The 23915-nt window shown below is 38.9% G+C and overlaps 1 protein-coding gene and 1 pseudogene across 1 annotated transcript; one reads left to right on the forward strand and one right to left on the reverse strand.

The window, feature by feature from the left end:
• Positions 1-8249: 8249 nt before the first annotated feature.
• On the reverse strand, positions 8250-14619 carry LOC126006853 (transmembrane 9 superfamily member 3-like; annotated as a pseudogene).
• LOC126006874 (protein MIS12 homolog) lies at positions 11505-12155 on the forward strand. Its single transcript, XM_049772414.1, is given in 1 exon segment — positions 11505-12155. A coding segment is annotated over 1 exon segment (621 nt). The 5' UTR covers positions 11505-11534.
• Positions 14620-23915: the final 9296 nt, after the last annotated feature.

A 23915-nucleotide genomic window follows, 5' to 3' on the forward strand; every position in this document is an offset into this window, starting at 1 on the left:
CTGGTCAAACAGCGGGCCACAGATCTCCTGGACTGAACACTTGGTCCAGGAGACTGGGACCCCCCACGCCAGGCGGGTTTTCATGGCCGGCCCTGGCAACTCGGGCCCTGGGGGGCGGGCGGAGGAGGGAAACCCCTCCACTATGTATATTGGACCCCCTGGTTTTTTTTTTTTTGCTAGTAATACTATTTTTCAGAACCGGCAAATGCGCCCGCGTGACAAATATACTTTTTAAGCATTATCCAAAAACGTTTCTGATTCTAGACTGTTCCTAGGAATAGAATCAGGATGCTCAAGATTCTGATAAAACACTCAAATTGACCTTTATTGTATAGTCTTTTATGTATTGCCTCTCCCCTCACCCCTTTGTCTCTCCTACCTCCTCATACCCAAACCCTGAGCCATTATCTTCCCCTTATTCAACCCTCCTTATCCTCAGTTCCTAATTGGGTAGACACCAAGACTGACCTTCTGCCCCAACACCACCATCCAGCTCCTCATTAAAAGACACCCTCTCGGTCCCCAGCTCATGCCTATACAAACAACTACAACCAACATGCCTGTTGACCCATGCTTGGTGACCCTCATGCCCCCATCAAACTATGGACTGTTGCATGATACCGGAATCAGCCTCAGCATAACCCCTAGTTCAAGGACAATATAGGATTCTGTAATGCCGAAAAACATGTCTCAAACTCAACTATCACCTGTTGTCTTCAAATACCCTTGTTTTCTTTCTTTTTTTTTCTTTTTAAAACATAAAAGGGTCACATGTATCTCTTTTCTATATCTCAGATGTATTCCCTTAACATCTATAACTCTTTTTGAATATCCTCATATAGTGACAATTTTGCCCACTAGATTAGTTATTTGATTGTTTGACTTTCCCCCTGTGAGATCTGTTTTATAAGCAATACTGGTAGAAGAGTAACTCTGTCTAAATTTCATGTTTATACCAAGTTATGGGAAATGTTGAACTTTATTTGTTGGCCCCCAGATGCACCAACAATATCTTGTGGCATTGCTTCTCTTTTGCATAGGCACATTAAAATGGGAAAATAATACATATGCAAACATGTTCTTATCGAATAGAAATGGGAACACAAATTTGGTAATGTAATTAGGCCTTTTACCGTGAACATTGGCATAATGATTTGGCTCAGGCCTCAGAAGAATGGGCATCACTCACACACACCTGAACAATGGATACCATCTATGGAAACAACCACAATTGTCTTTAACATTCCCAGGATCCAAGCCTCTACCCAGAGAAGACCTACCACTATTTTGGCATTGACTTACTCCAAAGAGTACTCCCAACAACCAGGCGACTCAGCAACAGTCTGCATGCAGGGCAGATTGCTCTGCATTTAGTGATATGCTGAAACTAGAGGATGCTCCACATCAGCCTGACATCGATGTGAAAGAAATGTACAGAATCGCTCCCATATAATCCAGCTATATCACTCCTAGAAATATACCCTAGGAACACAAAAATACAATACAAAAACCCCTTCCTTACACCTATATTCATTGCAGCACTATTTACCATAGCAAGACTCTGGAAACAACCAAGATGCCCTTCAACAGACGAATGGCTAAAGAAACTGTGGTACATATACACAATGGAATATTATGCAGCTGTCAGGAGAGATGAAGTCATGAAATTTTCCTATACATGGATGTACATGGAATCTATTATGCTGAGTGAAATAAATCAGAGAGAGAGAAAAACGCAGAATGGTCTCACTCATCTATGGGTTTTAAGAAAAATGAAAGACATTCTTGCATTAATTATTTTCAGACACAAAAGTGAAAAGAGCTGGAAGTTCCAGCTCACCTCAGGAAGCTCACCACAAAGAGTGATGAGTTTAGTTAGAGAAATAACTACATTTTGAACTGTCCTAAAAATGAGAATGTATGAGGGAAATTGAGAGCCTGTTTAGAGTACAGGTGGGGATCGGGTGGGGAGGAGGGAGACTTGGGACATTGGTGATGGGAATGTTGCACTGGTGATGGGTGGTGTTCTTTACATGACTGAAACCCAAACACAATCATGTATGTAATCAAAGTGTTTAAATAAATAAAAAAAAGAAATGTACAGAATCCAGAGTCTTTAAATATAGGAGTCTGATACCAACTATAGCTAAAGTGTAAAAAAGTTTCACCGGGACCTTGAGAATGACTGGAGTTGGATAGACTGGTATGCCTGGAACCCAGAGTCTGTCTTATGCCAATAATCTTCTGGGGTGACGCCTTTTTGTAATCAGGTCAAAGATTTTTTTCCCATTTTCTCCATTTTTCTGGACCTATGCAAACATTAGCAATTGCCACTATCACACCTTTACTATATTTTTTTAACTCTTATCCTTTAAGGAAAAAATACAACTTACTGAACTTAAAAACAAATTACTGTAGTAGAATGCCTGTCTTGAATAAAGGCAGGGGATGGGAATGGGGGAGGGGATAATGTTGCACTGGTGAAAGGGGGTGTTCTGGTTATGACTGTAACCCAAATATGATCATGTTACTTAAATAAAATATATTTAATAAAAAAGACACAAACTATCAGAACTTATGGGACACAACAAAAGCAGTACTGAGAGGAAAATTTATAGTTTTGCAAGCACACATCAGGAAGGAAGAAGGGGCCTACCTGAATAGCTTAATGACGCAGCTCATAGAATTAGAAAGTGCTCAACAAAAGGAACCAAAAATAGGGAGACAGAAGGAAATAACAAAGCTGAGAGCAGAAATAAATGAAGTGGAAACCCAAAAAGCAATCCACAAGATCAACAAAAGCAGAAGTTGGTTCTTCGAAAAAATAAACAAGATTGATAGACCACTGGCAAAACTAACAGAGAAAGAGAGAGAGAGAGAAACTTGATAACTTGTATTAGGAATGAAAAAGGAGAGATCACTACTGATATTCAAAGGGTAATCAGAAACTACTTTGAGAAACTCTATGCCACTAGAAATGAGAACCTGGAAGAAATGGATAAATTCTTGAACTCTTATAGTCTTCCATGGTTGAATGAAGAGGATGTAGTATATCTAAACACCCCATCACTATTGATGAAATTAAAACGGTAATCAAATATCTGCCCAAAAACAAAAGCCCAGATGGATTCACTAATGAATTTTTTCAAACTTTCCAAGAGGAACTGCTACCAATCCTGGCAAGACTCTTTCATGAAATCGAAAAAAACGGGAACACTTCCAAATAGCTTTCATAAAGCCAACATCACCTTGATACCTAAACCAGACAGAGAGGCTATGAAAAAGAAAATTATAAACCAATATTGCTGATGAATGCAGATGCAAGGATCCTCAACAAAATCCTGGCAAATAGGATTCAATGCCTCATTAAGAAGATCATACACTACGATAAAGTAGGTTTCATCCCATTAACATCCATAACTCTATCAACATAATACATAACATCAACAACAAGAAAAATAAAAATCACATGATCATATCAATAGATGCAGAGAAAGTATTTGATAAGGTCCAACACCCATTCTTGATCAAAACTCTCAGCAAGATGGGAATGAAAGGGACCTTTCTCAATATAGTTAAGGCCATCTACCACAAGCCAGTGGCAAATATTATCCTCAATGGACAAAAACTAAGAGCCTTCCTGCTAAATTCTGGCACAAGACAAGGCTGTCCTCTCTCTCCACTCCTATTCAACATAGCACTGGAAGTACTCGTATAGCGATTAGGCAAGAAAAAGATATCAAGGGAATCCAGATAGAAAAGGAAGAAGTCAAACTCTCGCTGTTTGCAGATGACATGATACTCTACTTAGAAAACCCTAAAGACTCTACCAAAAAGCTTCTAGAAACAATAGACTCATATAGCAAGGTGGCAGGCTACAAAATTAACACACAAAAATCAATGACCTTTCTATACACCAATAGTAATAAGGAAGAAATAGACATTAAGAAAACAACCCCATTCATAATAGTGCTACACAGACTCAAATATCTTGGAATCAACTTGACTAAAAATGTGAAGGACCTATACAAAGAAAACTATAAAACTCTGCTCCAGGAAATAAGAGAGGACACGTGGAAATGGACACACATACCCTGCTCATGGATTGGCAGGATTAACATAATCAAAATGGCAATACTCCCCAAAGCATTGTACAGATTTAATGTGATCCCTCTAAATATACCCATGACATTCTTCAAAGAAGTGGATCAGGCACTTTTGAAATTCATTTGGAATAATAAACACCCTAGAATAGCTAAAGCAATCATTGGGAAAAAGAATATGAGAGGAATTACTTCCCCCAACTTTAAACTTTACTACAAAGCAATAGTTATCAAAACAGCATGGTGTTGGAATAAAAACAGGCCCTCAGATCAGTGGAATAAACTTGAATACTCAGAAAATGTTCCCCAGACATACAATCACCTAATTTTTGATAAAGGAGCAAGAAATCCTAAATGGAGCAAAGAAAGCCTCTTCAACAAGTGGCTAGCCACTTGCAAAAACTTGAACTTAGACCCCCAGTTAACATCATGTATAAAGGTAAAATTCAAATGGATTAAAGACCTTGATATCATACCCGAAACCATAAAATATATAGAAAAACACGTAGGCAAAACACTCCAGGACATTGAGACTACAGGCATATTCAAGGAGGAAACTGCACTCTCCAAGCAAGTGAAAGCAGAGATTAACAGATGGGAATATATTAAACTGAGAAGCTTCTGCACCTCAAAGGAAATAGCGCCCAGGATACAAGAGCCACCCACCAAGTGGGAGAAACTAATCACCCAATACCCATCAGAAAAGGGGCTAATTTCCAAAATATACAAAGCACTGACAGAACTTTACAAGAAAAAAACATCTAATCCCATCAAAAAATGGGAGAAGAAATGGACAGACACTTTGACAAAGAAGAAATACAAATGGCCAAAAAACACATGAAAAAATGCTCCACATCACTAATCATCAGAGAGATGCAAATCAAAACAACTATGAGGTACCACCTTACACCACAGAGATTGGCACACATCACGAAGAATGAGAACAAACTGTGTTGGCGGGGATGTGGAGAGAAAGGAACTCTTATCCACTGCTGGTGGGAATGCTGTCTAGTTCAACCTTTAAGGAAAGCTATATGGAGATTCCTCCAAAAACTGGAAATCGAGCTCCCATACGATCCAGCTATATCACTCCTAGGAATATACCCTAGGAACACAAAAATACAATACAAAAATCCCTTCCTTACACCTATATTCATTGCAGCACTATTTACCATAGCAAGACTTTGGAAACAACCAAGATGCCCTTCAACAGACGAATGGCTAAAGAAACCGTGGTACATATACACAATGGAATATTATGCAGCTGTCAGGAGAGATGAAGTCATGAAATTTTCCTATACATGGATGTACATGGAATCTATTATGCTGAGTGAAATAAGTCAGAGAGAGAGAGAGAAAAACACAGAATGGTCTCACTCATCTATGGGTTTTAAGAAAAATGAAAGACATTCTTGCAATAATAATTTTCAGACACAAAAGAGAGAAGGGCTGGAAGTTCCAGCTCACCTCATGAAGCTCAGCACAAAGAGTGATGAGTTTAGTTAGAGAAATAACTACATTTTGAACTGTCCTAATAATGAGAAATTGAAAGTTATAGAAAGCCTGTCTAGAGTACAGGCGAGGGTTGGGTGGGGAGGAGGGAGATTTAGAATATTGGTGATGGGAATGTTGCACTGGTGATGGGTGGTGTTCTTTACATGACTGAAACCCAAACACAATCATGTATGGAATCAAGGTGTTTAAATAAAATATCTTAAAAAATCTTTTGCATTGCTTATTTCAAGAGTGATATTGACAGAATTTTCAAGTAAAAAAAAAAACCAAAACAACCCCACTTCCCCTCTTCACCACATAATTTTCACAACTCCAGCTTTCAAAGGGACAAGATGGCTGTGATTCTTTTTTTTTTTTTTTTTTTTTGCCACACCCAGAAGGTTTAAGGGATTACTCCTGTCTCTGTGCTCAGAAATTGCTCCTGTCTCAGGTGACCATATGGGATGCCGGGGATTGAACCTGCATCTGTCCTGGGTTAGCCATGAGCAAGACAAACACCCTGCTGCTGTGCTACTTACTCAGGTCCCTTGGTTATGACTCTTAAAAGATCTGATCGACTTTGCCATCCTCTAACTGGTAGAATCAGAAATGAAAGCACAGAGACTGATTGCTGGGAACTAACAATGTCTGAGGTTCACTTATTATGTGGAGAACCCAGGAACTGGCTCAGTATTTTCCCTACAGTAAGAAAACCAGATTATATACACCGTTAGATATTAGGTACGAAGCACAAATAAAAGTAGGGTAAATGCGACAAGCTGAGAAGTTTATCTGATACATCTGTTTTCCTTCAAATGAATCTATAGCATGTTCTAGAAGATCTCAAACTGTTTTTTCTTCATTTTCTACACTGGCCTCCCAATCAGTTCTCAGGAGGTCTAGGACCAAACTTATGATACTTTGTCTACTGGGTCATATAATATAATATAATATATTATATATAATTTAATATATATTATATATATTAATATATACATATATAATTTAATGCCAGGACCTAAGAATATGCTCTTCTTGGGCCCTAGAATGCCAGGATCATCTGTTCACCCTGGCAGTGCTCAAGAACCATTAGGGTCATACCTAGCAGTACTCAGGGGCTTCCAGAACTATAGCTAGGTGCACTCAAAAGCCATGCAATGCTGGAGATTTAAACGTGTTTCCAGAATGCAAAACAAGCTTCTCTGATCTCTGTACTATCTCTTGGGCCTCCAAAATATATTTTTTTTATTTAGAAGGGGGAGTCACTAACAAGGAAATAAAACCACTTCACTTGAAATCTACTTGAAAATATAAATATATGTGGAACAAAGAGTCATAGCTGTCCTTAAATATAGGATCATAAATTAAACTGAAAAATTGAACTCACTCATTATGCTATTTTTTCTGGCAAGTGAGATGAGATCATATACATATTATATGCTTAATATGTGCATATATATTTGAAGGGAAATAAAATTATTGTTTGCCTTGGCTATTTTTAGCTTTGACTAATGACTGACAACAGAATAATCAACAGAAAATGTTAGTGATGGAGTGGATCACAGAGTTTAATTAAATTGGAACAAATGACCCTGTTAATTATTGGTCTTGTCTCAATGCTTTTCTCAAAAATGCTAGTATTAGCAGTAACAAGTCGCTTATTTCTTTAGACTTTGACTTCCTCCATAAAATGCATATAGTTTTCTACTTTGTGATACTACTATGAGAAATAAAAGCAATTTTACATGCAGAACATTGGACGGGAATAGAATAGAATGGGGTGACTGGAGTCATGTGCATAGCACAGAGCAGAATAGTCAAGTCTAGTCTGAAACATAAGTTATTAATTAGTAAATGAAGGCAGCATTGATAGTGCTGTTGAATTACAGTTAGATATGGTGTTTTAACCCTCTAATCTTAGCATCAATATAATCTTGCCCCTACCGTATTTAAATTTGAAATTTTTGACTTTTTGGTGCCAGAGAGATAGTACAATGATAAGGCGCTTGCCTTGCAATAGGCTGATCCAGGTTCAATCACTAACATCCTGAATGATCCCAAAAAATGATTTCTTTTTTTTAAAATGCATGAAGAATTTATTATTTTTTTACTTTCTTTGTTGGCTTTTTTTTTAAAATAAAGCAAAGTTGAATGGGTTGGGTAGGGATAAAGTAGGTCAAAAGAGAATGCATATTTAATATATAAGAATGTCCCACAGTAGGTTGATGATGACAGTAAAAATAAGAGAAAAAAGTAATATTTCTAAACATTATTTTTTAGTAACATACAAAAACGTTGTGCCAGTAAGAGTGCTATTTGTGTAATTTAGCATCCAAGTTTCCCGTAGTTTATTGGAACACATGCTTTAAATAAACTATTGGTCCTCTTCACTGAAGAAAGCTGGTCTATTTCATCTTTTATGAGCTAGTTTTTGTGAATATTAGCCATGTACTATAGTAATGCCTACTGCATAAAATTCAAGCATTTGCAGTGAACAACTGAAGAAAGCATTTAGTAAGAACCTATAGGATCAATGTAAATAGAAGTTACTTTAAGTCATCCATGAAAGAGACCCACAAAGTACCCAATGTTAAAGCCAAAATCTCTCCTTGTGTTTTTTATGCTGTGCAAATTCCACCTCTATGTAAGAGAAATTGATTGAAGTTCCAGGTTTTCTTGGATCTCTAGTCAATTTTCACATTAGTATAGAATTTTTGGACAAAAGCACTTGTTCCCAGGTAACCAATTGCTCCACACATTATCCCCAAGACTGTGCTAAATACCGCCACATATCCAATGTAAAATGAAGTTTGAAATAAGTCATACATCTTTGTTTTGAAAAAAGTAGTAGTAAAAAGAATATATATATAAACATAGATTGCAATTAATAAGGAAGAGAGAAAATGTGTCCTAATATCCTCTGCATTTAGTAGAAAGTATATGTACACATGATGGTCACACAGTCACAATACACAGGATGACCAGAACCAGCATTATGAAGCCATAGATATAATAGATCTTATATGCCCCCAAACAATATGAAGATGAAATAAATTTTTAATAAAGATTTAGCCAAATGGTAAAATTCATCCCAGCCAAATAACAACAGCAGGCTCCATGAACCATTTTTTCTCCCATACAGAATAAGGCACCACATTGACATGCCAAGGAAAGTTGGGCTGACCAAGTATTGTACCAATGAGATTTAGAGAAATAATTATTAATAATAACAACAATAATAATTTTTAAAACCATAGATACAACAAACAGCCACCATAGTCCCAAAAGGAATGGCTCTAGAGGCATGGTAATAAATGGCTATAAAATTGATGAAGAACACTGTGCCACACACATAACTGGGATAAGACTTTTCTGACAAAAATCTGTTTTCCTTCCTTCTTATCTGGCATATAAACTTGCTCCAAAATAACCATTCACTCGAGATGTGGCAGTATAGACAAATATGGCTGTTTTGACCCTCTCTCTGTAATATCTGATAACCAGAGCCAATTAGAGAAGAAAATATCAATGAGTGACTTTATGGTCTTTATGCACTTGCTTCCGTTCACACTCATTTCCTAGGTCTCTATCCTTATCATTCATTTCCCCTTCTTTACTGTACTGGGCATAATCTTTTCTTAAAATTAAGGTAATTGAAACTAAGCTCACCAAGAAAATCATCATCAAGAAAAACTTGAAAATGGGAAACCAATGAATTCTGTGTTTAAAAAAAAAAAAGGAAAAATCTCTGGTGTGAGGTGATATCTCATTGTTGTTTTGATTTGCATCGCCCTGATTATTAGTGATGTGGAACATTTTTTCATATGCCTTTTGGCCATTTGTATTCCTTCTTTGAGAAAGCGTCTGTTCATATCTTCTCTCCATTTTTTGATGGGGTTAGATGTTTCTTTTTCTTGTTAAGTTCTGTCAGCACCTGTATATCTTAGATATTAGCCCCCTTATCTGATGGCCATTTGGTGAATAGATTCTCCCATTCTGTGGGTGGCATTTGTATCTTAGGCACTATTTCCTTTGAGGTACAGAAGCTTTTCAACTTAATATAGTCCTATCTGTTTATTTCCACTTTCACTTGTTTGGAGAGTGATGTTTCTTTCTTGAAGATGCCTTTAGTCTCAATGTCATGGAGTGTCTTATCTACATGTTGTTCTATATATCTTATGGTTTTGGATCTGATATCAAGTTTTGTTAATCTATTTGGATTTGACCTTTGTGCATGGGACACATCATTAAGAACAATATGTGTGTTGTTGGGGATGTGGGGAGAAATGAAATCTCATTCACTGGGGCCGGTGTGGTGGCGCTAGAGGTAAGGTGCCTGCCTTGTCTGTGCTAGCCTAGAATGAACCTAGGTTTGATCCCCCGGAGTCCCATATGGTTCCCCCAAGCTAGGCGCGATTTCTGAGCTCATAGCCTGGAGTAACCCCTGAGCATCATTGAGTGTGGCCCAAAAACAAAAAAAAAAAAGAAAGAAAGAAATCTCATTCACTGCTGGTGGGAATGCCATCTAGTCCAGCCCTTATGGGAAAAAATATAGTGATTCCTCAAAAAAGCTTCTGTACCTCAAAGGAAATAGTTCCTAAGATACAAAAGTCACCCACAGAATGGGAGAAACTATTCATTCAATGCCCATGAGATAATGGGCTAATATCTAAGATATACAGGTACTAACAGAACTTAACAAGAAAAAAGCACCATCTAACCCCATCAAAAAAATGGGGAGCTCCTATATGATCCAGCTATACCACTCCTAGGGATATACCCTACGAACACAAAAACTCAATACAAAAATGCCTTCTGCACACCTGTATTCACTGCAGTGCTATTTGCAATAGCCAGAATCTGGACACAACCAAGATGTCCTTCAACAGATAAATGTCTAAAGAAACTATAGTACATATCCACAATGGAATATTATACAGCCATCAGGAGAGATAAAGTCATGACATTTTCCTATACATGAATGGACATGGAAACTATTATGCTGAGTGAAATAGGTCAGAGTGAGAAAAATAGGCACAGAATAGTCTCACTCATCTATGGGTTTTAAGAAAAATAAAAGACATTGTTATAATAATGTCTAGAGACAATAGAGTTGAGGGGTAAAAGGACCCGCTCATGATATGGAGCTCACCACAGAGTGGTGAGTGAAGTTAGAGAAATAACTATATTAACAGCTATCATGACAATGTTAATAAGTGAGAGAAGTAGAATGCCTGTCTTGAATACAGGTGAAGTGGGGGAGGAAGTAGATGAGGGGCATTGGTGATGGGAATGTTGCAATGCAATGTTGCATTAATAAAGGGGGTGTCATTTTATGACTGAAACCAAACTACAAAGATGTTTGTAGTCATGGTTCTTGAATAAAAATATTAAAATAAAAATAAACATAAAAAGGAAAGATTGAGATATTTGTCAAATCAATTTTCAAACTTTTCATCTGACATTTTTCACTTTACTAAAGATGACATTTTAATTTAATATTGAGAACTAGTTTAACCTTTCCTTCATTAGTTAGATTAACATCAAAAATTAGATTTGTTGGGGCCAGCGAGGTGGCGCTAGAGGTAAGGTGTCTGCCTTACAAGCGCTAGCCAAGGAAAGGACCACGGTTCGATCCCCCGGTGTCCCACATGGTTCCCCCAAGCCAGGGGCAATTTCTGAGCGCGTAGCCAGGAGTAACCCCTGAGCATCTAACGGGTGTGGCCCGAAAAACAAAAAACAAACAAACAAACAAAAAACAAACAAAAAAAAAAACCAATTAGATTTGCATTAAAATCTATTTCAGACGCCAATCTGGGTTCGCTGGAGGCTGTTTCAAAAGGAGTCGCAGGAAGTCAGCCGGCGCCGGCGTCGGGCGAGTTCCTCCCAGTTGGGGAGGCTTGATTTTTCAGTCAAAATTAACACAACAAAATCAAGATGTCTGTTGATCCAATGACCTACGAGGCTCAATTCTTTGGCTTCACACCACAAACTTGTATGCTTAGGATCTACATTGCATTTCAGGACTACTTATTTGAAGTAATGCTGGTGGTTGAACAGGTTATTCTTAAGAAGCTGGATAGCATCCCAGGATCTGAGATTAGTCCGGTTCAGATTCGTAAATGCACAGAGAAGTTTCTTAGCTTCTTGAAAGGACGTTTTGATAATCTTTTTGGCAAAATGGAGCAACTGTTTTTAGAGTTAACTTTGCGAATTCCTTCAAATATCTTACTTCCAGAAGATAAATCTCAGGAGGAGCTTACATACAGTCAGGAAGAATTCCAGATTCTCCATAAAGAAATTGAGCAGTTATAGGAGAAGTATAAGACTGAATTATGCACTAAACAGGCTCTTCTTACAGAACTAGAAGAGCAAAAAATTGTTCAGGACAAACTCAAAAAGACATTGGCATTGTTTGATGATCTTGATAATGTTGGCAGGGAAAATGGGACAAGTGATTTTAGGGAGAGCTTAGTGTTCCTAGTTCAGAATGCCAGAAAGCTACACAGTATTAGAGACAGTGTGGAGAAGGAAGGCAAAAAATTGAAATTATCTTGATTTCCAAATCTTGACTTAGAAAGTGGACACATAAATGATTTATATCAGTAATGATTTCTATTCTAACAATTTGTATATTTTATTGCATCTTCCTTATATATTGTATTTGTTGACTTTTCTGAAGTATCTTGTACTACCCTTAATTAAATCTTTTATGCATAACTTTCTTAGAGATTTCTAGTTGGTGAAAAGCAATTCCCAATTCAATAATGACTTGTTTGGTGTCATGATTGAAGTAAATTTTTTTTCTGGCTTGTCACAGACATTTGTAGAATTGTATGCTGGTCATGAATCTTTTGTAACCTTTATTATTTTAACCTATCTTTTCAATGAGACCAAATGAGAAAAAGATTAAATTTGTGAGATATATATATATATATATATATATATATATATATTTTTTTTTTTTTTTTTTTGTCCTTCACACCTATGGCTTGTATGTTGGGGATTGCTTCTGGCAATGCTGTGGATTAAATCTGGGACTCAGCATGCACTCTAGCCTCTTGAGCTATCTCCCTAGCCCTTATCAATCTGGCTTATCAATCACCCAGTGCATTTTGGTGCAGCATCTTGCTGAGTCACTTTTATTACACAGGGAAGTTTATAACTACTTGAAAGAAGCTAGTCAGAATAGACAACAGTAGTTATTAGATAAGAATAAAAAAGTTGGATTCTAGAGAAGTAACAACAGTGATTTAGAGTACCTGCCTTGCAACTACATCTTCAAAAATTAAAATCCCTGCTATCCGATGTGCATTTAGAATTTGACCTGCTGTTTGAACCTTGCAGCTCTGCTATATGTGATCACAATGCTACAATGATTTCTGGCTGTGCTGCATCGAAACTCAAAAGGTGTGCAAGCACCACAGCCAGGCAGTGTTGGTTCTGGCAAGAATATGTGTACCACAGTGACTTCTAGTGACCAATACATCCAGGATATATGTGCCTCAACTTAAGAAGCATGACCCTCAGCCAACATGTATGTAAATACCTGTAACAAAGGAGTGGAAAAACAAATAACATCTCTCCCACCCACAGACCTTGATGAACACTGTGACTGAATGCACTAGCTCGGCAACTTGACTGCAACCTTAGCAGGCATCATGACTTAACATGTATGAACCCCATAACCAGCCTTTGGTTATTACAGCAACAGTATCAGAGGGGAGGTATGAGTATAAATTAAATTACAGAAAGGAAAAAAATCTATACTGAGGGGAGGTATGAGTATAAATTAAATTACAGAAAGGAAAAAAAATCTATTTCAAGTTTTTTGTAGGTCCCAAGACAATAATCTCCATTTTCATCTGCTTCACCAACAATACTTTATAGTGTATTCTCCTTAATAAAGTATTTCACAAGAGTACAGTATCATCATTTTTTAAAGATGCCCAGCTAGTAGTAGTCAAACCCATATTGTCAAGTTATCTATGTCTACTGGTACCCATTTGGTACCAGTAGTGATTTTTGATAGCATACACAAATGCATCTCCCTTTTCTTTATCTTAGTCAAGTTCACAGTAGGTAGCTGGCATCATACCATCTTTGAATTTAATATCCAGGCCACTAAATTCCAATTCCATTCCCTGAAGTTCTTTCCCCAAGTTTCATGGCAATGACTGATACTTTTTTTGACCCCACACAGATGGAAGTGAAAAGTATAGTATTTTCCGGTGTAGAAGAGGACTGGGCATATAAGACAACCCCCTACTTTTCCTGTTAAAATATAGGATTTGATGGACAGGCACAGTGGTGCAAGCAATAAGGCATCTGCCTTGCCCATGTTAGCCTAGGAAGGACCACAGTTTAATCCCCTGAGGTCCCATATGGTCCTCCAATCCAGAAGCTATTTCTGAGCACCTAGCCAGGAGTAACCCCTGAGTGTCACCGGGTGTGGCCAAAAAATAAAAAAAAGGAGTTTAAGCACTCAAAAGCCTCAATCCAGTGATGACACCCGGCGGCTGGATGGGATGTAGCGCTCGGTAACTCAGCTCCTCTGTGTTCCCTGAAAGATGAATAAGGACAAGCAGAGGACTGAATGATGACACCTGGAAACTAGATGGGATGTGGCAGTAAGAGTGGGGAGGATCACTTGTCCTTGAAACTGAAGTAAGTTTCAGCATGCCCAATACCATAAAATGACCCCCAACTTTTTTTTGGGGGTGTCACACCCGGCAGCGCTTAGGGGTTACTCTTGGCTCTGGGCTCAGAAATCGCTCTTGGCAGGCTCTGGGGACCATATGGGATGCCGGGATTCAAACCACCGTCCTTCTGCATGCAAGGCAAATGCCTTACTTCCATGCTATCTCTCTGCCCTAACCCCCAACTTTTAAGAAGTTTTTCATGGGTTAAAAAGTCATCTTATATGCCTGAAAATAAAGTATTTGTATGTCTCTTGGCGATTATGGTAAGGTCGAAGAGTATTCATCCATAAGACAACTTCTCCTTTATCTTGATACTTGTGTTCATGCTGCCACCACGTCTGGCCCTGACCTCATCCTCCGAGCTGCATGGGCCTACCTACCGACTCCTCTGAGGCTGCTGTTGCCCGTACACATCCATAGGGCTCAGACAGGCGTTCTGAGTCCGGGCCCAGCCGCTGGTTTATTTGCATTGCTGCCCACACGGCCAGCTCCCGTGCCTCCCCCGGACCCTGTTGCCTCCCTCAGCCCCCCAAGAATGATTTCTGAGTGCAGATCCAGGAAGAATCCTTAAGCATTGCTGGATGTGGCCCATAAATAAACAAACAAATTAGTAAGTGAATAAATAAATCAGTAAGTAAAATGTTAACTTTAATAATCAATTTTATCTTCTTTTAAACTTGACTTACATAATGATTGTACTTGGTCAATTTTTTTTCTAAATTCTGAGATATCAAGAGACATCAACAGATATCAACATGAAGAAAGCAACAGAAGCTAAATTTTATAAGAATTGGAAATAAAAAAAAAGCAACATGAAATCCAAACTTGCAATTCACTGTGAACTTGACTGACAGATCTTTACTTTCATATTTCATTCTTTCTATTGTAGAGTCAGACTGATCTGCTATTTAATGTCTACGTGTATAGTTTTTAAATGAATACTAGCTACCATCTTTTCTCTTCAGAAATTTATGCACAATTCTTTCACGTTTTCCTTTGTTTTGTTTTGGGGCCACACCTGGTGGCGCTTAAAGGTTAATTCTGGCTTTGAGTTGAAAACTGCTAGCTGTCTTGGGGGACTATAAGGGATACTGGGGTTCGAACCCAGGTTGGCCTTGTGCAAGGGAATTGTCTGACCTGTTGTGCTATTTCTCTGGCCCATTAGCATACTTGAATTTCACTCTTGCTGGTCTAAGGAAGAGCCACAAATCTTATAAAGGTCACACTTGTCCTATGCAGAGAAAGGTGTGTTCTAGCTGTGATCAGTCAGATGGTTTCAAACTATTCATCACAACATCTAATGTTTATGTGTATTATTATTAAAAGTGCAAAAGTATTTCATATTTTCTTTTCTTTTCTTTTTGGTCACACCCGGTAGTGTTCAGAGGTTACTCCTGGCTCTACGCTCAGAAATTGCTCCTGGCAGGCTAGGGGAACCATATGGGATGCTGGGATTCGAACCACAGTCCTTCTGCGTACAAAGCAAATACCTTACCTCCATGCTATCTTTCGGGGCCATTCATATTTTCTTAACCCCTATGTTGTGATGATTTAGAAAAGAAATCAATGACTTTTTGTTGAAGACTGTCCTTTAGAGGAAGAGCCTAATTCTTTCTCCTGAGAGTGAACCGCACTAAGTGATTTGCTTCTAAAGAAAATAATAGTCTGGAAGTCCCAATCTCCCTCTTCCACTCCATGCTGCTTCAATCATACCATTCCCATGAAAGTCAACCCATTCCCATCTAGCTCTCACACCAGATAGCCAATCTGTCAGCAAATCCTGTTAGTTTGATTCCAGAGTTGAACCATTTCTCACCAACCATGTTTTGACCTTGGCCAAGTTATCATCTGAACTCACTTTGCAAAAGCAGACAATTGGTCTGGCTTCTATTGTCCTGGGATTCTCTACCTAATACAGAAGTTATATAGATTTTTATAACAAGTGAGTGAGATTACAGCACATCTGTGTTTAAGTCTCACACATTAAAGCCAATGTTCTTACAAATTCTGATACCCTTCCTGTGGCAGCACCATCTACTTTTCCATTGCCTCTTCCAGCTCATTTCCACTGCCCATTTCTACTTTACTCACCCTCTATTTATACCCACTGAACTCCCATCTTTGTAGGCTTTGCATCTGCTCTGACTTTTTCTAACTGGATTAGGCTTGCCACTGATATTTGAATAACTAGCTCCATTTTTACATCTCAATTTAAATGCCCCACTTTCCAAGAGGTCTTTTCCTACCATTCTATTTAAAATGTTTTAATTTACCATTTAGCAAGTGTTAAATGACTTTTCAATTGTGGTCAAATTTATGCATATGATAAAATTGAAATTTGGGGGGACTATACCCATCAGTGCTCAGGAGTTACTCCTAGCTCTGCACTCAAGGATTACTTCTGGCAAGCTCAGGGAAATTTATGGAATCAGGAAATCAAACCTAGACTGGTCATATGCAAGGCAAATGCTCTACTCACTGTACTGTCACTTCAGCTCCTAAAATAAAAATGTTTGGGGGGGGGGTCACACCTGGCTGCGATCAGGGGTTACTTCTGGCTCTATGCTCAGAAATCGCTCCTGGCAGGCTCGGGGGACCATATTTGGATGCCAGGATTCGAACCACCATCCTTCTGAGTGCAAGGCAAAGCCCTACTTCATGCTATCTCTCTGGCCCCCTAAAATGGAATATTTTAATTACTATTCTTTTATTTAAGCAATGTGATTGCAGAGCTTTTAATAGAGTTTCAAGCCTTTAATTCTTTAATGTTCTAATTCAAAACCTACAACCAGAGTCAGCATCCCTTTACCAATAATCAAGGTTCTCTCCCTCTCCCCAAACAAACCCTTTAGAAAAAAAACTATAGATTTTTGTCATAATCATATTGACTCTGTGGTTTTGCTGTTCATAGTTAACTTCCTTCTAAGCTACAGAAATGTCCAAGACAAACACCATTATTTGTACTACCAGTATGTCTTTTCATTTCCTGCTCCTCTTTATTTTAGCTATTTGATGAAGAGGGGAAGGGATCATACTTGGCTGTGTTCAGGGCTTTCTCCTGACTCTGTGCTCAGGAATCACTCCTTGCAGAGATCAGAGGACCATATGTGGGCTTGAACTGAGTTCAGCCATCTGCAAATCAAATGCCTTGCTCCCTGTACCTTCTCTCCAGATGATTTGAACTATTTTAAACATATAATTCAGTGGCATTACATAGATTTACAATGACATAAAACCATTACTATTTCCAGAACTTCTTTCCTATGCCAACGGGAGCTTTGTTCTTCATCACTGGTGTAGCCATTCATTCCCATACTGATGAGGAAAGGGTCCCTGCACTAGGGTTCTTGAGAGACCAAACACCTCACATGACACTGGATAGAAATGGACCTTTTTTTGTGTGTGTGGTTTTTGGGTCACACCCGGCAGTGCTCAGAGGTTACTCCTGGATCCATGCTCAGAAACTGCTCCTGGCAGGCACGGGGGACCATATGGGATGCCGGAATTTGAACCAATGACCTCCTGCATGAAAGGCAAACGCCTTACCTCCATGCTATCTCTCCGGCCCCTAGAAATGGACCTTTTGATCAGATGCCTGTACTCAGTGCTTATCACAGGACAATGTCAAACTCCACTTAAGTTTCTCTTGAAAATGACATCTGAGAGAGTCAAAGAAGTTGCCTATAGAGGATGGGCTTTCAGAGCAGATGATGCCAACCTTGTTAGAATGATTCTGGTCTTGAGAGTTCTGAAACCCATTACTCATGCTATTCCTTGAAGAGGCTCCTTACTACAATGCAACTTCCATGAATTGGGATCTTTGAATATAGTGTTGTTTGCTGTATCATAATTTCACATATCAGAGTCTGGCAGAGTACTAGATTATTGATATTTGCAAAGTGATTTATGAATGAACAAACCCATATATGATATCACCTGAATAGTTATAGTGTCCTTGACTCCAAGCAGGGATTGAAACTGTAGCTTGTTTTTATAAACAGAGACTTACTGCAATCATAACAATCCCATTTTTCATGAACAACAGGTTCCTTTGGGTGCATTTCTAGGTGTCATTCCAGAGTGGAGCACTGGGCTCAGAGAATTTAGGGTCCACCAAGCCTGTAATATTTACTGCCGGTGGGAAGCTGGAACAATAGTGCAGCAGTAGGGCCTTTGCCTTGCATACCGAGGATCCAGGACAAACCTCTGTTCAATCCCTGGCATCCTATATGGCCCCACTAGCCAGGAGCGATTTCTGAGTGCATAGCTGGAGTAACTCCTAAGTGTTTTTGGGTGTGACCCAAAAACAAAAACAAAATATTTACTGCCTGGTTCTATGTGGGAATGCTTGTTGCCACCTGGTCAAAGGATGCCTGCTGAAAGGGAGAGTGAAATTACTCTGGGTTGACCCTAAAAGAATCCCATCACCAAACCCCAAGTCTGAAACACACAAATCTAGTGAGGTGAGGCAGACACCTTGGTCATACACAGTTGCAGCAACCTTGCTCCAAGGCAATAGTCCAGAGTTTCCCCCAATGTCCTCCCCCAATACATGTTGCTCTATCTAAGTACACAACAAGGAGTGGATGGCCACATCTGGCCTTCTATATGACCATCGGAAGATGTGAGACATTATGTCTATTTATTTTTACACCAACTAATCTCTCAAAAGTTGAAAATCCCTCTTCTGTTTCCTCTTCATCACTTTGCCAAAGATGATCATTTGTATTTTACACTTTGACTAGATGGCATCTTTCAGGCCCTTAAAATAGAGACAGGACTCATCCATCCTCAAGACAGGGTTTCTCGAAATGCCTGTGTGCAGTGCTGGGGTGTAGTTAGGGGGCAGGAGGCACTTCTATGAGATGCTTAAGCTGGGACAGAATGAGTGTGGAGAAGAGCTGACAGCACCTTTTCTAAAAGGAGCACAAATTGTGAAGTGGGTGCTGGTTGCAAGGCTCAGGATGGATGCTGCTCTGAAGCTGCCCTACCTCCATTAGGTGTCCTTGGACTTGGACAAAATAAATGGGTCAATGGAGAGCTAGGCAAAGTCTTATTTATCTCACTGCTAAAGGCCAGAGGCAGACCCCAGCATCTGCTGACCTGTGGGCCCATGAAACTTTTCTTTTTTTCTTTTGTCACTGGGAAAGCAAAGACTTTTTCTGCTTCTCAGGCAGAACCAACGGCTCCACGGGTGCCAATCCTTACTGATTTGGGAGGAGCCTTTTCAGTGCTCCACATTGAGACTAGCCACTGCCTTTCTCCTCTCAGGCCCCCTCCAGCAGCCTGCAGCCCCTCCTAGGTCCTGGCTGCTGTCCTAGCAGGAAATGGAGTTTCAAGCTGACTGAGAGGATTATGTGGGTATTGTTATATGATACCTCATGCCTGTTTCCTGGGGAATGACCCACGTAACCTGGGGTTTCTACACATGTCTTAGTTCCTTATTTCTTTGTTCTGTATTTTGTTTTTGTTTTAGGGCCAAAGTGAGTACTCAGGACTTACTCCTGGCTCTGTGTTCAAGGATCACTCCTGGCAGTGCTCAGGGGACCTTATGGGGTGCTGGGGATTGAACCCAAGTTAGCAAGTCAAGCACTACACTATACTATCTTCTCCAGCCCTTATTTCTTGCCCGACTTATGACCTGTGACTGCATTAGCATCATGGTGCTTCCTGAACTCTTGATTTCTCAGCAGACAGCAGCCTTTGACCATCCTGACACCTCTGATGTCCTCCAGGTCTCTTGCCTCACCATGGACACTTGCTGTGGCAGCCAGTTTCTGAGCTCTCTCAACCTGCACCTCACCCATGCCTCCATCTATGACAGCTCTTCCTACTAAATTTCTACCACATTCCTGAAGCCTATTGAATAACTACTAGTTTTAAAACAGACTGACCTTAGATACATAGAAAAACATGTATATACTAGCAATGATTACATTGATTTCAAGTATCATGGAGTAACTTTGCACACACTTGACTTGTGAAATGCAAACTTTTCAAACAAACACACCAGCAAATGTTTGGGCTTATAGTTCTTTAAAAATAAAAAAAGAACAGTTGGAAACACTACAGTGATATTTGGAAAGAGCACTAAAAAGTTCTTTTTCTTTTTTTAATGATAGTACAGTGGGAAAGGCACTTGCTGTGAAGGCAACCAACCCAGGTATAATCCCCCGCACCACATATGGTCCCCTGAGCCCACCAAGAGTACTCCCTTAGCACAGAGCTGGGAGTAAGTCCTAAACACAGCCAGGTGAAAACTAGTACAACAAACAACAAAGGAAAAGTACAAGAAAAAACACAAATAAGAATAAAAACGATTCGTTCAGCATTTCCCACAAATGAGTCAATGAGAGGTAAAATTCTATGGCAAAAATACATTTGGAAAATACCACCTATGAGAATCATCTCAGGGGGAATTAAAATATATGTTAGCCCAACTGCATCAGAATGATGGGGAGAGAAAACAAGCAGGCATTCCCTCAAAGAAGACTGAAAGATGGCAAATAACACTGCTACTTAGGGAAATGAACATATAAACAACAAAGAGATACCGTCTAACACCAGTGAGATTGAGAGGAAAATGTAGGAACTATAAGCACTGATGGGGATGTAGAGGAAAAACAACTGTTCATTTACTGTTGCAGGGAGATTGGGGGGTTACTTTGAAAAAGAGTCTGGGGACTTCAGATAATTAGGAATAGAAATAATTCTGCTCCTGGGAATTTACTTCAAGTTCACAAAAACATTAATCTGAAAGACATATGTTCATCACAGCACTATTTGCAATAACCAAGATTAAGAACGAACTCAAGTGCCCAATAACAAAGGAGCGGATAAAGAAACTGTAGTATGTACACACAATGAAATACTGCTCAGCTATGAGAAAAGAGAAAAGTTTGTCTGCAACTGGGTGGAACTTGTAGGATGTGGTGCTAAATAAAGTGAGTCAGAAAGTAAAGATAAATTCCAGGTGACTTCACTTTCATGCAGAATACAAGGAAACCAAGTTAAATAATCCCCAGTGCAAACAAAGGCTGAGAAGGGGAGGAAGCAGAAGGATCCAGAAACACTAGTAGAGGGGCTGGTGAGGTATCTCTGCAAATATAAAAGAAAGGCTTCAATATTATTGTAAACTGTAACACCTCAATAAAAGAATTAATCAATAAAGAAACACAGCAACACAGCAGGAAAACTGTATCCAATAACAATAAATACGCAGGCCAACAGGACCGGTCCTTTGAAGAAAGCTTGCTGAGGTTAAAGGTAGAGAAGGAACCACTATGACAGTGACCGTGGGAAGTGGTCACTCTGGACTGAACTGAGCACTGAAAGAAGGTAAAGTGATATGCATAATATCCTTTGCAAAACCACAGTGTCTAAACAGAAAAAGAAATGTGTCTGTCAGAGAGGCAGGATAGTGGGCAAGACTGAAATGAGGAAGCTAGTGGGAAGAAGCGTACACTGGTGAAGGGATGGGTGCTTAAACATTGTATGATTAAACCTCTATCATGAACAACTTTGTTACTTTGTACCTAGTGGTGACGTCTTAAATTTTTATTATTATTATTATTTTTGTTTGTTTGTTTTTTTGGGCCACACCCATTGGTGCTCAGGGGTTACTCCTGACTGTCTGCTCAGAAATAGCTCCTGGCAGGCACGGGGGACCATATGGGACACTGGGATTCGAACCAACCACCTTTGGTCCTGGATCGGCTGCTTGCAAGGCAAACTGTTGTGCTATCTCTCCGGGCCCTGATGTCTTAAATTTAAAATAAAAAATATAGATATAAACTTACTTGAGACAAGGGAAAAGAAATCAATAATTTAACTATACTAGCAAACTAAGGCTATAGAAAATCTTCTTTCCAAGAAACCTTTGGAACTATGACTACCTCAACACATTAACAAGATAAACATGAATCCCTTCTCTTCTTCAATGCATATTAATCCCACAGATCTAGCATTTGAGACACAAAGAAAAGGTGTTTGTAGCAACTCCAACTCTCCCTTCCATGGAGGAAAGAAGGAGAGTTTCAAGGCATGCTCAGTCACACAGTTAGAGCAGAGAGGTGCTTCGAGGACTACGAGTCCCCACTCCATTGCTTTTCACTGAATGTTGTTAGTTTTTTAGAGTATTATTGTTGTTGCTATTAGTTTTGAGTTTAAAGAACATATCTGACAGTGTTCAGAATTTACTCCTAGCTCTGTGCTCAAGAATGACTCCTGATGAGGCTCAGGGAACCATATGGGATGCCAGGGATCAAATCTGAGCCAGTCACTTGCAAAGCAGGTGCCCTACCCTCTGTACTATTGCTTTGGCCCAGTTTGTTTTTTTTAAAGATGAGATCCCTCTAATAAGTTCTGAAAATATCAAACATGCTCAAGACTCTTGAATTTAAACACAGGGAACACAAATTGTATTCATACAGTGCTACAGTGCTTCTGGAATTTAGCATAAAGAAGAAAACTTTTCTTAAAATTTAAGGTCCTTCATGCAGCTCATCACATAGAGTGATGAGTGCAGTTGCAGAGATGACTACACTGAAAACTATCATAAAATGTGAATGAATGAGGGAAGTAGAAAGCCTGTCTCGAGTACAGGTGTAGGGGGGTGGGGAGGAGGGAGATCTGGGAAATTGGTGGTGGGAATGTTACACCGGTGAAGGGGGGGTGCTCTTTACATGACTGTAATCATACAACTATAATCATGTTTGTAATCACGGTGTTTAAATAAAGATAAAAAATAAAAAATAAAAAAAAAAAAAAAAAAAAAAAAGAAAAAAAAAAAAAAAAATTTAAGGTCCTTGATACAAACTAGATTAACTGGTAACTAGTAACTAATCATTTTTTTGAGGGTGATATGTGGTACTCAGGACTTTCTTCTGGTCCTGGGCTCAGGAATTACTCCTGTTAGGGCTCAGAGGATCCAACCCTGGGTCTGCTGCATGCAAGTTACCCACTGTACTGTTTCTTCAACACCACAATATTAGATTTTTTAACTATATATATATATTCTAAATCTATATCTGTAAATTTAATTTTCAGTCTGTCAAGAGAGGAGTTAGCTCTGGTGACCCTTTGTGATCTCTTTTAGATCAACTGTTCAATGATAAAGCCAATAAAGTAAGTAATGATTCTTCAAACTGAGTTTTCTCTTTCTTTTTATTTTTAAATCTAAAACCTACTCTGAATAAATAAAAATGAAAACAATGAGATAGCATTACTAAGTAGTAATAGAGCTAGTAATAACAATAAAAATACCAAGTACTGGCAAGAACAAAAAACTTAATTAGAATCCTTACATACTACTAATACGAAGCTAACGAAAAGTCACTCTGGGCAACAATTTGCCTGTTTCTTATAGTCAGTTACCATTTGATACAGCCCTTTCTTTCCTAAGTATTGCCTAAGAGATATGAAACCACTGTTCATGCAAAAATTTTCGTGCAAATATTTATAGAAGTTTATTTCTAATTGCTAAACATTAGGAACAATCCAAATGTCCATCAACAAGAGACTGTATAAACAAACTCATAAAGGAACACAGCTCAGTAATGAAAAGGAAGGAACATTTGATACAGGTTCTCGAGAGCACTGGGCTGAGTGGAGAAAA

The sequence above is a fragment of the Suncus etruscus genome, chromosome 4 (assembly GCF_024139225.1).
Source record: "Suncus etruscus isolate mSunEtr1 chromosome 4, mSunEtr1.pri.cur, whole genome shotgun sequence".
NCBI classification, from domain to species: domain Eukaryota; kingdom Metazoa; phylum Chordata; class Mammalia; order Eulipotyphla; family Soricidae; genus Suncus; species Suncus etruscus.